We start from the raw sequence: 14,694 nt of genomic DNA, 5'->3' as shown, positions 1-14,694 counted from the left end.
AAAACATAACTATTTTGTTTTGTGTGCAATAATTTTGCATGCCTTGAAGAACTACAATTGTGGTCTCGATCAGAAAATTGGGACAAGTACATGATATGATAAACCTCCAAAAGGAGTGTCACAAGCGCATATTGTTATCGTTAGTTTGTGGTGTGTTTGGAGCTATAAGTTAATTGGGTTTCACACACTGATAGATCAACAAATACAAACAACAATATTAATTTGCATTGAGGACTTGATTGCGAATATTGGACAAAAAGTCTCCATCGAGTTAAATTTGATTGTATCCCTACTTGAAACAATGAAAGATGAATGATGATGCTTCTTGAAATCATGAAAAGTGACGTAAAATAATGGGCAAGTGGTCAAGTGGTCAAGTGGTCAAGTGGTCAAGTGGACAAGTGGGTGGGGTCATGGCTCTTTGGTTTCTTTATGAAGTTCAAAAATAATTTTGAAGAGTGGTTTACGAGTTGTTATATGAAGTTAAGAATATGGTTGAGAATTTAAATTTCTCTTTTTGTTTTGATCTTTCCTCTCTTAAAGATGTAGTTGTTGAAATCATTGTTTTGATGAGAGTTGGCTGGTGTAATTAGAAATCGAGTTGCTGATGAGTGTGTTGTTTGTTATATATATATACGATAATTGTTTTTATAATCTTGCTGCCAAGAATTGTTTTCTTTAAGAACAAAAAACAAAAGTAAATATTGACTTTAAACTCTCTTGTTCAAGTTGTTTTTTTAAATCTCTTATTTTAGTAGATACCTATAATTGATTAATATTCTTATTTGTTATATATAAAGTTTGGAAAATATAAGAGTTTGGCTAATATTATTCTATGTATTATTTTTTAAATTCCAAGACTAGTGTAGCTAAACTATATACAAAATTATATTGTATTTCTATTTTGTATTTTACTATAAAAGGAGTTCTATTTCTTTTTTAGATGTAATAAAACACATGCAACAGCAAAACAAAAAACAACAATCAAATTGAGTATAGTTTTTGTTTTTTTTTATATAAAAAAATTATATTTTTAGTCCTCAAAATTTGAAAAATATGTACCTTTAGTCTTATGGTTAAAAAATATACTTCCTTTTACAAAGAATAATGTAATTTTAAAAATTAATGTAAAAAATAAAGTTAAAACAAAATTATTAACAAAAATAAGATAGTTTTAGATCTTCCTCCTTTTTCATTATAATATAAATTAGGTCCCATATTATTTATTTATTAATTGCGGGCTCCACAATTTTCTTGTTTTCTTGCGTTATATATATTAAATATCTCAATATTCAATCTTTTTTATTAAATTCATATTTCCTAATTTAATTGGATTATTTCTCCAACAAAATTATATCTATCCCATTTTAATTTTTAATTTTTTTAAAAAGTAATATATTAACAAAATATATTATTAAAAAATAGATTAAACAAAATTCTCCTACATCTTGTTTGGATAAACAATACTTTTTAGTATCTCATCTAATTCTTACATTCAGTTTGTATTTTATCTATGTGCAGTTGTCTATTTTTATCTTACATATTTTTAAATATTATTCTTTAAATAAAAATTAAAAAATTGGGTTAAATAAATTAATTTTTTTCTCTAAAATAATATAAATAAATGAAATGAGATAGTATAAGATTTGTCTAATATAAATTGATTTGCTTTTTTACCCTAACTTTCTAATATAACAGATTTTGTCTAATAAATTAAAAAAAGATACATATAATTTTGATTTAAGAAATAATCAAATTATTAAATTAGGAAAGATGAACTTAATAAAAGTGTTGAATATCCAATTGAGATATTTAATATATACATATATATATATATAAATAAAAAAGTTGTGGGACCCACATAATGTATGTATAAGGAAAGAAGGATGGATGAGACCAAAACTACTCTTTGTTTATTTTTCAATAATTTTGCCCCAACTATTTTTTACATTACTTTTTAAAATCATATTATTTTAGATTTTTTTTTTTCTTTTTTTACTTTTAGTCTTCACATCTTGAGAATCACTTCATTTGGTTTTAATTTTAGAGTTTTCACAACGTGACATTTTAGTTCTTCAGTGATTTAGGAAAATGGGTGATTTTGAAAAAAGAAAAATTGTTTTGAAACTATTTGAAAAAAATGGGTGAAATTTTTGACCTCACGTGAGTGGTCTCTTCACTCTACCTTTCTTTAGTTCCACTATGCTAAACCTAAAACGATGGAAAATGTTACTCTCTCTCTCTCTCTTTTAATTTCACCGTCTGATTTTGGAGTGCCTAATTTATTTTTCAATTATTACTTAATAATTTCTTTACGATTATTCATAATTTATTTCACCGCCAATCTAATTAAACACATGGACCTTGCTTTGTCCTTCTCTTCACATTGACATTCTCTTCATATAAGTAATGAGTAGTTAGAATTAATTTATAACGTTTCAAGAAAATGTGAAGAGAAGGACAAAGCAACGTCCCTATATCCCTATGTATAATTATATAAAGAGTGAAAGATATGCGGTGAAATAAATTATAAATAATTGTAAAGAAATCATTAAATAATAATTTGAAAAATTAGGGACCTCAATTAGAGTGCGTCTCTTGCACTCATGGACACAAAATTTACCCGTTTTTCCTATATGGTTTTAAAACAACCATTTTCCTAATTTTATTTCAAAATCACCCTTAGTTCTTAAGTACTTAAGAATATGTTGAAAATGTCTAATTTTACTTAGGAAAATGGGTATGAATAGCAAAATATTAAAATTATTTATAAAATATTGCAAAAACTTTAAATAGATGATTAGAGAGTTGGATGAATTTTGCTATATATTATAAAAGAATTTAATATTTTGCTATTTTTAAAAATTGAGTATTTTCTTAATTATTTATATTCGTAAGTTATTAAAAAATCCACGTCATATAGATTTAAACATCTCGTACGTAGAGCATTTTAAATAAAATATAACGAAATCTGTTCAACTTTTCGTGACCTATTTAAAATTTTTGCTATATTTTGTAAATATTTTTTTTTTCTACTAAAGACAATTTGTTGATTTTTAAAAGTAAAATTATGTAAAACAAAAGTAAATGTTTATTTGAAATATCATAAAATTACGATTATATCTTTAAATTGAAAAAATAAAGAATTGAACCTCAAATTTACAATACCATAAACAGTTTATATGACAATATAGTGATAACTTTTAATATAGTGATAACTTTTAATAACATATAAACAAAATTAACAGTGTTAAGAGAAACATAATATTAAAAAGAAAAATACTTCATAATTTAACATTAGCTATTGCATATTAATCTTTGAAATCAGGAAATAAAATAAAACACACTAATATGAAAGAAGAAAAGGCAAAAATGTCCAAGTGGAATGAGCTCGTGATACTAATAGTTTCTACAAGCACCTGCCTAATGTCTTCTTTCTTGAGATATTGTGAATGATCCAAATAAAAATTGTTTCTAAAGCCCTTTCATAACCGTTTTATTTTTAGATTTAGAAAATTAGACCTATTTTCTCATGCATTAGTTTCCTTCTTTCGAGTTGAATTTAAGAGAATAAAAAAATTTAAATACTCTTTTCTATTTTCAAATTTTAGCTTAGAATTTTAAAATATTGGCAAGTAGATCATAGGTAAAATTTAGAGATGAAAAAATTTAGAGATGGAAATTACTCATTTTGGGTGTCAACAAAACTCTTGTAGATGACCACCCTAGGTCGAAACCATGACCTCCCACCTCAAATTGGAGGGCAAATATATTTTACTACTACAAAAAATAAAAAAATCCGACCACAAATGCACCACTAAATCAATGTGCATGCATGTGTTCGTGTTTGAAGCAAGCAAACACTACTAAGTACATACCTGAAGCATGTTGGAAGAAGGAAATCATAATCTTGGCCACATTTTCCTTTCCTTTCTCGATGAAAACAAACAATATTAAACAAAATTTATGAAGAATGCTGAATGATTAATCTAATAGACTACAAAATTATGAATAATGTAACATGACTAAAAGTTACAATCATGTCGCAGTTTTCTTACGAGCAAACCTCTGCAAAGACTTGGGAAGTTCGACTTCCTCGCTCAACCTCGACTTCTTTCGAGACAATTCTTCTTCCTTTATCTGTTCATGAAGGAAAGGCCGTTTGGCCTTCTCAATAATTTCATGTTTCTTCTTTTCTCTCTTGGTTGGCTTATTCCTTCCCTTGGTTTTCTTCTTCATGGTAATGCCCTTTGCAGCATCAACTGCAGCCTCCTCTTCAGCATCTCTTTCTTTCTTTGTCTTTTTCTCCTTCTTCTTTACTGCCATGAGGGTACCAATTTTCGTGGGGTTGAGTGAAATTGTCTCAGGAGGAAGCTTATCGAGGAGAGACCGAACCTCCTTTTCTCTTCGTTGTTTTGATGTTTCAAATGGGTTAGCTACCCAAGTATCGAAGTTGGGTTCACCAGATCCTGGAATGAGGATACTCGACCAACCCATTGAGTGGCCTATACCTAAAACATCTTCATAAGGTCGAAACAAAATCTTTCCTATTTGGTAACCTTTCGCCATTGAGTGAGCCATATACCTATTGTAATTCTGAGCTCCAGAGAAATCACCTAGTATCTGTACAAATGACCCAGTTCCATAAGCAAGTAACCCTTTCTGACTGAAATCTAAGGTCTTAGCATGCCCAGGAAGAGTCTGAAGGACCTCAAACTTCCTCAAGTCCCAGAGCTTAATTTTCCTCTCGGCGCCAGATGTAGCCATGAGATGGCCATTTGGATGGAACGCTAGCGCTGATACAGGCCCTGGATGACAAAGCATCTTTACAAGAGGAGCAGAGCTCGTAGGTTTCCACATAGCCACCGAACCACCTGAATGACCGGTTGCTATAACTCCATTGAATGGATTTACCTGCATCACATCAGTACGGCCTAGTCCAGTGCGGAAGGAACCGACCATGCTACCAGTTGTTACATCTTGATAGTGAAGCTGTCCAAACTTGTTTATGGATACCAAAAGGAAGTGATTTTTCAGAAATTGAAGCCTCCTGACTGATCCGTGCTCCTAATATAAGTTTTTAGAATACAGTCAGTTCAATATACATTATAACGTGTACTTCAGAGAATGAACAAAACGTGAGCACTAACTGTTCGAACATTTACGCTTGTCGAATTGAAATGTTTATGATTCCATTATAATACACTCAACGAGTTAAAAGAAGATCCAACTAATTATCAAAGGTCATGGTCCCTATGCACACTGATCTAGAACTTTGAGCACACTATCATCATACACAAGCTCAAGTGAAACAAACACAATCTAAGTGAAACTAAAAAACGACGTAAACTCATATTCATTTGTATTTGGAGAACTTGCCATGAATTTATTGAAGCTTAAGCAAACGGCATCAAGATGACATTTAATATAAACTACACTCAAATGAGGGAAAACTATGAACAAAGGTCGGAATGAGAAATAGAGAAATATGACAGTGAAGATCACTCAAATAGTAGGATATACCAACCTTGAGGCAGTGAAGCTCTGTGCCCTCCCGATTATAAATATACGGATACCTGTTAAATTTCAATAATATTATATATATATTTTTTTGTTATACAAAACATTTCAGTTGTGAATAGAGTGAAATTACATAATCTAAGTAATGCAAGGTACCCCTTGGTATAATATGCATGAAGATTTGACTTAAAGGCCTAATTTATGGAATTGTTTTTCTTTTTCCCTTTGGGGATGTTTGGGAGCAATCAACAGATAGATTCTACAATGAATCCAGAACCCTAAAGTTATCGTGAAAAATGAAATGGCTCCATTTAGGCATGCAAAAGCGCACAAATAAGGAGTTAACTATTGTCTACAAAATCAAATAAAGTAAACATCTAATAAATTAACACTTACGAACCAACAATCATCAATCAAGAAAGATGAGAGGGAAAAAACCGTACTTTTTTTGTGCAGCAGCAAAGAACAGCTCATTGTGCAAAAAGACAACATCACGAACAGTCTCCTTAACCTGAAAACAGTAAGGGTGTGTTTGCACACCCATAATTGGATTGAAATGCATTGTAATTTAATAAAAAAAAATCATGTTTAGATTGAGTGTTTTGAGCCCGAATTGTAATGTTAAACTCATTTTGCTCTAGCAGTTTTCAATTAAACTATATTTTCCATAGTTTTCACTTTTTCCGATTTCATTTTTGTTCCACCCTCAATTCAACAAGCATTCCAACACTCCTTTGATTCCTAGTAGTCCTAATTAAATTACCGCTTTCCAAACAGCCCCAAAACTAAACCTTTACATCTTCAATCCCTCTCAGGTCTCAACCACACATCTCCATCCACTTCCCATCCTTCAAAGTTCCACCGTTCGATGACCATAGATTCATCTACCTCTCTCAAGATTTGCTTTGTCCCCCACTCATGATTCGCTTCAATCAATGGGATTTTTTAAAAGAATTACTGAGATCTTTCATCTTGTTCGACCCATTTTATGTTTCTTCTTCTTCAGTTTTTTGGGAGAAGGGTTAGCTACTTAGAGTAGGAAAATAACAAGCTGTGATGGGTATGGGGATGCAAATCAGAAGATAAATTATGTGTGCTAGGGCCTCTCATATGAAGAACGAAAGTGTGTTCATTGTTAGATAAAACAAAATAGAAAAACCATTCTTCTTGTTGTTCTACTAGTTCCTGTTCTTGTTGTTCTCCTTTTTTAACCCACTCTCCTCCAAAACCAGAGCAAAATGGAGAAGAAGAAGAAGAAAAGACAATTGAAAATTTCAACTACCCATCCCCGTGAAAAATGAAAGGAAATATCCATGCCTAGAACAAAAACCAGAAATAAAGAGCAACAAAAACAACATTCCTAAGGGTTTCTTCAAAAAAGAAGAACAAGGAGAAGAAATCAAAATTTCAGGGTTTAATTTGAAATCGTCCATTTTTCTTTGCATGCCATCGAAATCCAAAATCCCATTTCACAGATTCTTCTTCAAATTCATTCTTTCCCTCTTGTCTTCTTCCTCCACCTCACTCTCCTCTTCCTTCTACTTTCCATTTCCATATCTCTATTTCTCTACTCCACTTTCACCTACCCCTTTGATTTCTTCCTCTGTTTTTCTTGACACAATCTTCTTCTTTGCTGCTCTTTTTTCATATGAAGTTGTTTTTGTTTGTTCTTCTAACCTTGTGTTGTTGTAGCAATGGTATGTGATAAGAGTGTTAAAGCAAAACCAAATTTTAACCCAAACCAAACCATGCTTATGCTGAAATTTATGTGGTTTAATTTGTTTTGATTCCAAACTATAAATTGGATTCAGATTCATATATAAGTTTTTAAAAAAATTCAGTTCAATTCGATTTAACCACCAAACCAAACTGAACCGTTTCCACCCCTAGTATGTACCAAATTGAGTCGATCATAATCTTATAGGGAATATCATCAATTACCTGAAACTCTTTAATTAAATTGAGATCCTTCATGTCTACAAGGGCCAGGTGACCCTTACGTCCAGCAATGGCCATATATCTACCGTTTGAAGTATAGTCAATAGAATATGGTCCTAGAGCTGCAAATATAAATTGAATAATAAAAATTAATGCTGAAATTTAAGACAAATTATGAATAAAACTTCACCTTATAAATATTAAAGAAACTAATTGTATAGAATAAATGAATTAAAATAAAAGAGAGAGAGAAAGAGAGAGGAGTGGCAAGCACAAACTAAAGGAGTACAAAAGTGAAAAGATGTGTATTTTGGGGAAAAGACTGAATGTATGAGAAAATATTGAAGTGTTTTTTGGAGAAGAAAAGACATTTCCTTGGAAAGGAAATACAAAAAGAAAGATAAGCCATGGCATAGAAGTCCTGTTACATAAATCTCAAGAAAGGGGTACATTTCAATGTAGTTAAAAATCCCACCAAGTCCACAAAATTGAAAGAATTTCTACATATGATCAAAATCACGTGCTTACAACAGAACCAAACCAAAATTTATAATGTTATGAAGCGTAAACGTTCTGCTAGGCGAGAGAAGTCAGAGCCAACAATGAGAAGAAAAAATTCAAGCAAACAAAAGGAACATATATAAAAATTTCATAACAATGATTTCAAGGGAAATGGTATCTTGAAGTATGAAAAAAGAATACATAATAGCTAAAAGAGCAACCTGGTAAAATAATATCATGTTGATTCCTTCTACTTAAGATATCTACTTCGTGAGAAATTGTTTCCTGTTTGATTCTCCACGTCTTCTCTAATCCTTCAGTCTCCAAGTAGCCTCCCTCACTTGGCATAAGCCACTAAAGATAAAATTAAAGTTAAAAATCAAGGGAAAAAATGTGTCTGTAATGCCAAGAATTTGAACTAGACGGGGGGAAAGGAAAATCTTGTATCATTAAATAAAATCTTTCAGCTCGTTTGATAGACACAAATTTACCTACTTTGTATTCCTTTTACTCTATCGATAAATTTCATGTTTCTTATATGGAAACTAGGCAGAAATGATTAGTCTACGTTTCCAAGAAACTATTAAAAGCTTAAGAAGCAAACATGCAATTTAAAAGATTTGGAGAATTGAGAATCTACCTTTTCGACCTCTGCAGCAGCTTTAGCAGATTTCCCATATAGATCTTCTATAGCAGAAAGTTGACCCTTCAACTTTTTATCTTTCAGAACCTGGAAATGAACATTTAGCTAGGGAAAAAAGAAAATACAAATAGAAAAACGTAAATGAATAAGCCCATAGGTCACATTCATACCTCTAGGTTAGCACCTTCTCCACGCATATATTTTTTAACTTTCACATCTATCTCATTTGATACCTCCTGCACAACAATATGTGATATATGAATGACATACAGATTTGTGAACCCAATTGTCATTCAACAACTGAGAATTCATATTCCAACCAAGTTTAAGTTGCATAAGACGCACATTACCAAATATATACAACCTACTGAAAATACAAAAAGTATGTAAAGAACCTGTTCAGTCGGAGGAAGAATCCTTTCAGTAACCACATTCCCTAGTTCCTTCTCCATTTAGCTAGGTTATAACGTCTTCAAGAACTGCACGAATTTAGGTAAATGAATAACATGTCCAAAGCAATGGATTACTTCAAGTTTCACCAACACTCAAATTATAATTATCATGAATCGTAAATCCAACGAAGTACGAGAAGTTTTTTCCATATCAATCCTGTTAGCAAGGCAAAATAACAGAGAAAGCACAATAAACTAGTCTACTCAACCAAAAAAAAAAAAATGAGTGGAGAAGCCACGCTGATATTCTTCATACGGGTGGGAAAGAAACAACAAACGATAAATTTTCCATGATCATGAAGCTCCAATACCTACTGCAGCGAAGTTTGAAAGAACTAAATATATTTCAGGTAGACGCCAGAAAAAGCTAAGATTGGGGTTCAGGAGAATGGTGGGTGTTTAGTCCGATCAGTAGAAACGTTGCCGTGGGGCAGCGGCGTAGTGCAGTGGTGGCGGAGAAGGATGGCAAGGAGCGGCTGCCGCGTAGGTTAGAGGTGTGTGCTGGGCGGAGCTGCAGTCGTGTAAAGAAGAAAAATTTGAGGGTTTTTTTTTTCTCACTAAACTAACGTATACCTATAATCTATGCTACCTACCAAATTACCAAAATATCCATGAAAAATATAGTTTTTTTTTTTTAAATAATGTTATTTTAAAAGATAAGGTAAAAAATTAGATATAATGTAAACTACTCTAAAATAAAATAAAATAGAGTAGTAAATTACTAAAAGTCTTGCTGTGTTGATGGAAAGGCACTGATGACCTCGACCTTGACTCCAATGTCTTCTCATTTTGAAGTCGTGGATCGAGTACACAACTTAATTTCGACTTGATTTCACTCATTATTTTTAAAATATTAAAAAAATAGAAAATAAGGTTACATTTACTATATAAAAATGTACATATGAAAATAAATAAACAAGGCCAGCACAATCACTTTTTTCTATATTTATTCCTATATCATTCATTTTATAAATATTTATCATTGATCAAATATGAAAAATTGTTATCATTCATCAATATCTATTATTGCTCAACTATAAAAATTTATTATATTTTATAAATGTTTTTTAAATGAAAAATAGTCCAAAGTTTTAAAAAAATAATGGATAAACGATTAAAAATAACATAGTTAAATTTTCATTTTAAAATACTAGCATTTGAAAACTCATTAGATAGTAGTTCTCAATATATCAATAGATCTTGTGAGAGATAGTCCACCAAAATTTATTAAAAATATAATTTTAAAGTGTTAGCCAATATTAACTCAATATTTTATGAATTTTTAGACATTTTTTACCATTATTCCAAATTATATAAAGAAGCTTAACTAATTTGTGTATTGAAAGTTTTGCAATCTTTTGAATATTTATCCAAATTTAAAAGTTAAATCCCAAATCGCGACTAAATTGGGTCACACACCACAAACATCATCCCAAGTCACCAGAATCCATAGATACTTGAAATGAGCAACGAGACGTTACGAGAAGAAGAAGAAGAAGAAAGGCAAAGAAGAAGAAAAAAGGCAAGCAGTGGAACTCTTGGGTACAAGGAAGATGCGAGAAATAGGAAGGAAAATATAAGTTCAGAGTGGACTGACCTCCAGTGCAGACGAGGTTATTTTGGTAAAAACTCCTGGCATCATCTAAAATCAACGTTTGGTTGAAGGGTTTATCGCTGAAGCAATGGTTTTTTATAAGCCTGGGTTTTTTTAAAAGGAATCTCTCCTTCTCCAGGTAAGTCGCCTCCTTTTCTCTCAATTTTGTTGATATCTTCTGCTTTCAAATTCTAGATGAGTTGCGAGTTTTTTTTCGAAATAGGCGATTCATGTGTGAATTTTTCAATGTAGTTTAAGATTATTGGTTAGACCCTGATTTCAATTATAGGCTTTAAACCATTATGGAGAGATAAATGGTAGCAAAGTTTTACGCCCCCCAAAACTTAGAAGTCGTTTTGGCTTGAACAATAAGTGAGTGGGATTCAGACTTTTGACCTGTTCGTACCTTAGCTGTGTTCACGTTGGTAAAACTTGGATGTTCTTTGAGAACAGTTTCCAAATAACAAGGCCTTAATCTTCCGTTAGACAATTTTGTGCATCCACTAAGATGTCATGAATGTTAGACTTGGCCTAAGGCTTACCTTTATGCTCAAATTTCTCATGGTTTGCCCTCCAATTCAATTTTTGTTGAGTTATTTGCCAATTTTGGATTGCTTTGTGTTGAATCAAATGAATTTTTTGGGTGTTTAGACCATCTGAGATCTGAGAGGTATAGTTTAGTTAAATGATGGGAAGACGTTTCTGGTTTATCTCATGCAGGTAGGGGCGACGCTCATCAAACAACCCTCCAAATTTCCACGCCTCCATTGAACTCACGTATGATTTACATACACATATAATTTGTTCTTGATCAAGCCGATGTTCTTCAAAATGATACGTCAATCACAAATTCACACAATTTTTTTCTTGCGAAGATCCTTTCGTACTTGTTACTTAGCAAAACCTCTCTGCACCATTACTGGATCGACTGAGGTCTCTGAATCCCCCGACCTTCCAGACTGGATAAAGTTCTTCGATACTAAAACCTCTACACATTTAGAATCTGAGGACGATGTCTTTGTTATTCCTCCATTGGCGCATTGGCTCGAATCTCAAAAACTCGAAGACAACAATAAAGTTGTTCAAAAGAAATTGGGTGAGACGTGCAATAACGAAGTTGACAAAATAAGTACGATGCTAGAGAATCGATACCCATCACCGGAAAATGTTGCAGAAGCTTTGAATGGAAAGGCTTACAGGGTTTCAAACACTTTGGTTGCACAGCTGCTGAAGAGATTTCATAATGATTGGATCCAAGCATATGGTATTTTCAAGTGGGCAAAAGACCAAATTCCTTATCGGCATTCACCTGAATCTTACAACTCCATGGTTGATATCTTGGGGAAGGCTAAAAACTTTAGACTTATGTGGGAGTTAGTGGATGAGATGAATCATTTAGCTGGATCTGTGAGTTTGGAGACGATGAGTAAGGTTATAAGGAGGCTTGCGAGGGCTGGTAGGCATCAGGAAGCAATCCATGCATTCCGGAATATAGAGAAATATGGGATTAGTACAGACACGACAGCCATGAATGTGTTGATGGATGCATTAGTCAAGGAGGCCAGCGTTGAAGATGCCCATAATGTGTTTCGAGAATTGAAGTGTTCAATACCTTTCAATTTGGCCTCTTTCAATGTTCTAATACACGGGTACTGCAAAGCTAAGAAGCTCGATGAGGCGTGGAAGATTATGGGGGAAGTTGAGAAAAGTGGACTTGAACCTGATGTGATCTCCTACACTGCTTTTATTGAAGCTCATTGCCGTGAAAAGGACTTCCGGAATGTGGATAAAGTCCTGGTGCAAATGGAGCATAAGGGATGCAAGCCTAATGTAATAACTTTCACCATTATAATGCATGCTCTAGGGAAGGCAAAACAGATTAATGAAGCTCTAAAAGTATATGAGAAGATGAAGAAAGAGGGTTGTGTGCCTGATAGTTCATTCTACAGCTCCCTGATATTCATTCTTGGTAAAGCCGGTAGGCTCACTGATGTTAAGGAGATAGTAGAGGATATGGAAAAGCAGGGGGTTACTCCAGATGTGTTGACATATAACACATTGATATCTTGTGCTTGTGCGCATTCACAGGAAGAGACAGCTCTGACATTGCTACTGAAAATGGAGGAGGTTTCGTGCAAGCCAGACCTCAAGACTTACCACCCTTTGTTGAAGATGTTTTGTAGAAAGAAGAGAATGAAGGTGCTGAAGTTTTTGTTAGATCACATGTTCAAGAATGATGTAAGTATTGAAGCTGGGACTTATGCAATTCTGGTACGGGGACTGTGCGAGAATGGGAAACTCCATCTAGCTTGCTCTTTCTTTGGGGAAATGCTGTCGAAGGCGATGGTTCCTAAAGATTCCACATTCAAGATGTTGAAGGAAGAACTTGAAAGGAAAAGTATGTTAGAAGAAATGAAAATCATAGAGAATTTGATGTTCTGTGCAACAAATCAAGATACAAGTTAACAAATGAGACTCTACTAAAGCTACTACAACGTGTGTTCACTCAAGATTTATCCCCTTCAGATAGATGACATAGGACTTTGATTTTTAACAGTGAAAAAAAAAACGATTCAATTTCTCCCTGAAAAGTTTTGTTGCAACCCATTTTTTATGTTTGTTGCATTCTCATATTTTATCTCTCACTTTGAATAGCACGGCATATGTGAATTATGAAGTCAGTCATTATTAAGGTTTCCCTTTGACTTGCAATTTAATTAATCAGTTAGATACTATATGAACATCCACTTGATGAGAGAACTAGTCCCAGTTTCCTCTAAAGTTATTTGATACTTTGAAATGTTTCTTATCACTAAAGTTGTATGGGTATGGTTACTGATAATGATCCATAAACTAGATCGGTAGAATTATAATTTTTTCATCGAGGAATAAGAGAACCATAGTTATTTCTTTCATGTTTTGGATCCTATTCTAATTGCATGATTGCATCTAGTTAGTTGTGACAAAGATCTTAGAGGATTTTAAGTATTCATGTCAACTTTTGATTTTCATCTCAAATTTACCTCGATTATATTAACTTTTGGCATATTCAATGGATGCTCGATGTCAAGAAGGTATTTCTTCAAGGCTGGTCAAAGACATATTTGGTCAATAAATCTAATCAAGGCACTCTCTCACAGCAATTGTTAACCTAATTTGTCAATCTAATCTCAAAGTTTTTAATAACCTAATTTGGTTGATTTTTCTCCAATAAAATGTATTTTCCTTAAACTTGTTAAATTTGATTTATTTTCACAAATGATAGTTGAATAATGTGAAGTCATTGGACTTAGATTGTCTAGTGTATCCTAAAGTATAACATGATGTATTTTATGATATTTTGTGATACTATCATCTTGAGAATGGCATGCCGCGAAGTTCCTTGTGAAATGGAATGGAGTTGTTGACTTTAGTGGAGGATTCTGTTTGAGAATCTGAGAAACAAATATAGTCTATGTTAATTAATATATGAATCAATATTTTATTGATTAAGATTTCTATCTTTATTTTACAATAGTGTGACTAAATAAATAAGAATCCTAAAGGTAACAAATGTAATTAAGCATAAATTGAAGAAATTACATTAATAGTCCATATATAAAGTAACTGAACTTCCAAAGTGTGGATGTTGTCGTCATTTCGATATTAATAGTCTATATATAAAGTAACTGAACTTCCAATACTTCATTGTGGATGTTGTTGTCATTTGGACTATATTGAATTGGACAATAAATTGCAGAAGATATGATTGATGTAAGTTTTTTTTATTAAGCATAGATAATTACCAATAATTCAGAATAATATAGTTAGATAATTACCCAGGTGGAAAATATTTTTCACGTAAAAATGTGCTAGTCAAATCAAAACTCGATATTTGACCAACAATAGGATGGGACAATAATAATGAGTGTGTTATTCCATAATTGATTGTAACTATACTATGTCATTATTAACCATACATGTTATTACAGTTATTTTTCTTTTAAATATTTACTTTATCATTTTCCATTTCAAAATATTACCAAATGTTAAAATATTGGCTTATG

The 14,694-nt window shown here is 32.4% G+C and overlaps 2 protein-coding genes across 3 annotated transcripts; one reads left to right on the top strand and one right to left on the bottom strand.

The window, feature by feature from the left end:
• Positions 1-3,790: 3,790 nt before the first annotated feature.
• Positions 3,791-9,615, bottom strand: LOC101222870 (probable U3 small nucleolar RNA-associated protein 7). 2 transcript variants are annotated; one of them, XM_004138785.3, is made up of 9 exons: positions 9,366-9,615; positions 8,998-9,081; positions 8,773-8,838; positions 8,600-8,689; positions 8,181-8,313; positions 7,462-7,580; positions 5,964-6,031; positions 5,528-5,576; positions 3,791-5,067 (listed from the first exon to the last, which is right to left on the bottom strand). In XM_004138785.3, the coding sequence occupies exons 2-9, from the start codon at positions 9,052-9,054 to the stop codon at positions 4,039-4,041; spliced, it is 1,611 nt and encodes a 536-aa protein (XP_004138833.1). In that variant the 5' UTR covers positions 9,055-9,081; positions 9,366-9,615; the 3' UTR covers positions 3,791-4,038. The 2 variants fall into 2 exon arrangements, with proteins under 2 accessions (XP_004138833.1, XP_031737225.1); XM_031881365.1 differs by having other exon boundaries at positions 9,370-9,615.
• Positions 9,616-11,161: 1,546 nt separating this feature from the next.
• On the top strand, positions 11,162-13,411 carry LOC101223103 (pentatricopeptide repeat-containing protein At3g22670, mitochondrial). Its single transcript, XM_031881206.1, has 3 exons — positions 11,162-11,212; positions 11,373-11,425; positions 11,524-13,411. Exons 1-3 carry the CDS (start codon positions 11,162-11,164, stop codon positions 13,112-13,114), a joined length of 1,695 nt encoding a protein of 564 aa, XP_031737066.1. The 3' UTR covers positions 13,115-13,411.
• Positions 13,412-14,694: the final 1,283 nt, after the last annotated feature.

Source organism: Cucumis sativus, chromosome 2 (assembly GCF_000004075.3).
Source record: "Cucumis sativus cultivar 9930 chromosome 2, Cucumber_9930_V3, whole genome shotgun sequence".
Lineage (NCBI taxonomy): Eukaryota > Viridiplantae > Streptophyta > Magnoliopsida > Cucurbitales > Cucurbitaceae > Cucumis > Cucumis sativus.
The sequence above is the reverse complement of the archived record's forward strand: the minus strand, read 5'-3'. Positions and strand labels throughout refer to the sequence as shown.

Coding starts and splice junctions, on each gene's coding strand:
- LOC101222870 (XM_004138785.3), bottom strand. CDS start 9,054: ATGGAGAAGGAACTAGGGAATGTGGTTACTGAAAGGATTCTTCCTCCG. Junction 8,839..8,997: donor TTCTTCCTCCGACTGAACAG/GTTCTTTACATA, acceptor ATTGTTGTGCAG/GAGGTATCAAATGAGATAGA. Junction 8,690..8,772: donor GAGAAGGTGCTAACCTAGAG/GTATGAATGTGA, acceptor GTTCATTTCCAG/GTTCTGAAAGATAAAAAGTT.
- LOC101223103 (XM_031881206.1), top strand. CDS start 11,162: ATGAATGTTAGACTTGGCCTAAGGCTTACCTTTATGCTCAAATTTCTC. Junction 11,213..11,372: donor TTATGCTCAAATTTCTCATG/GTTTGCCCTCCA, acceptor TCATGCAGGTAG/GGGCGACGCTCATCAAACAA. Junction 11,426..11,523: donor CACGCCTCCATTGAACTCAC/GTATGATTTACA, acceptor TTTCTTGCGAAG/ATCCTTTCGTACTTGTTACT.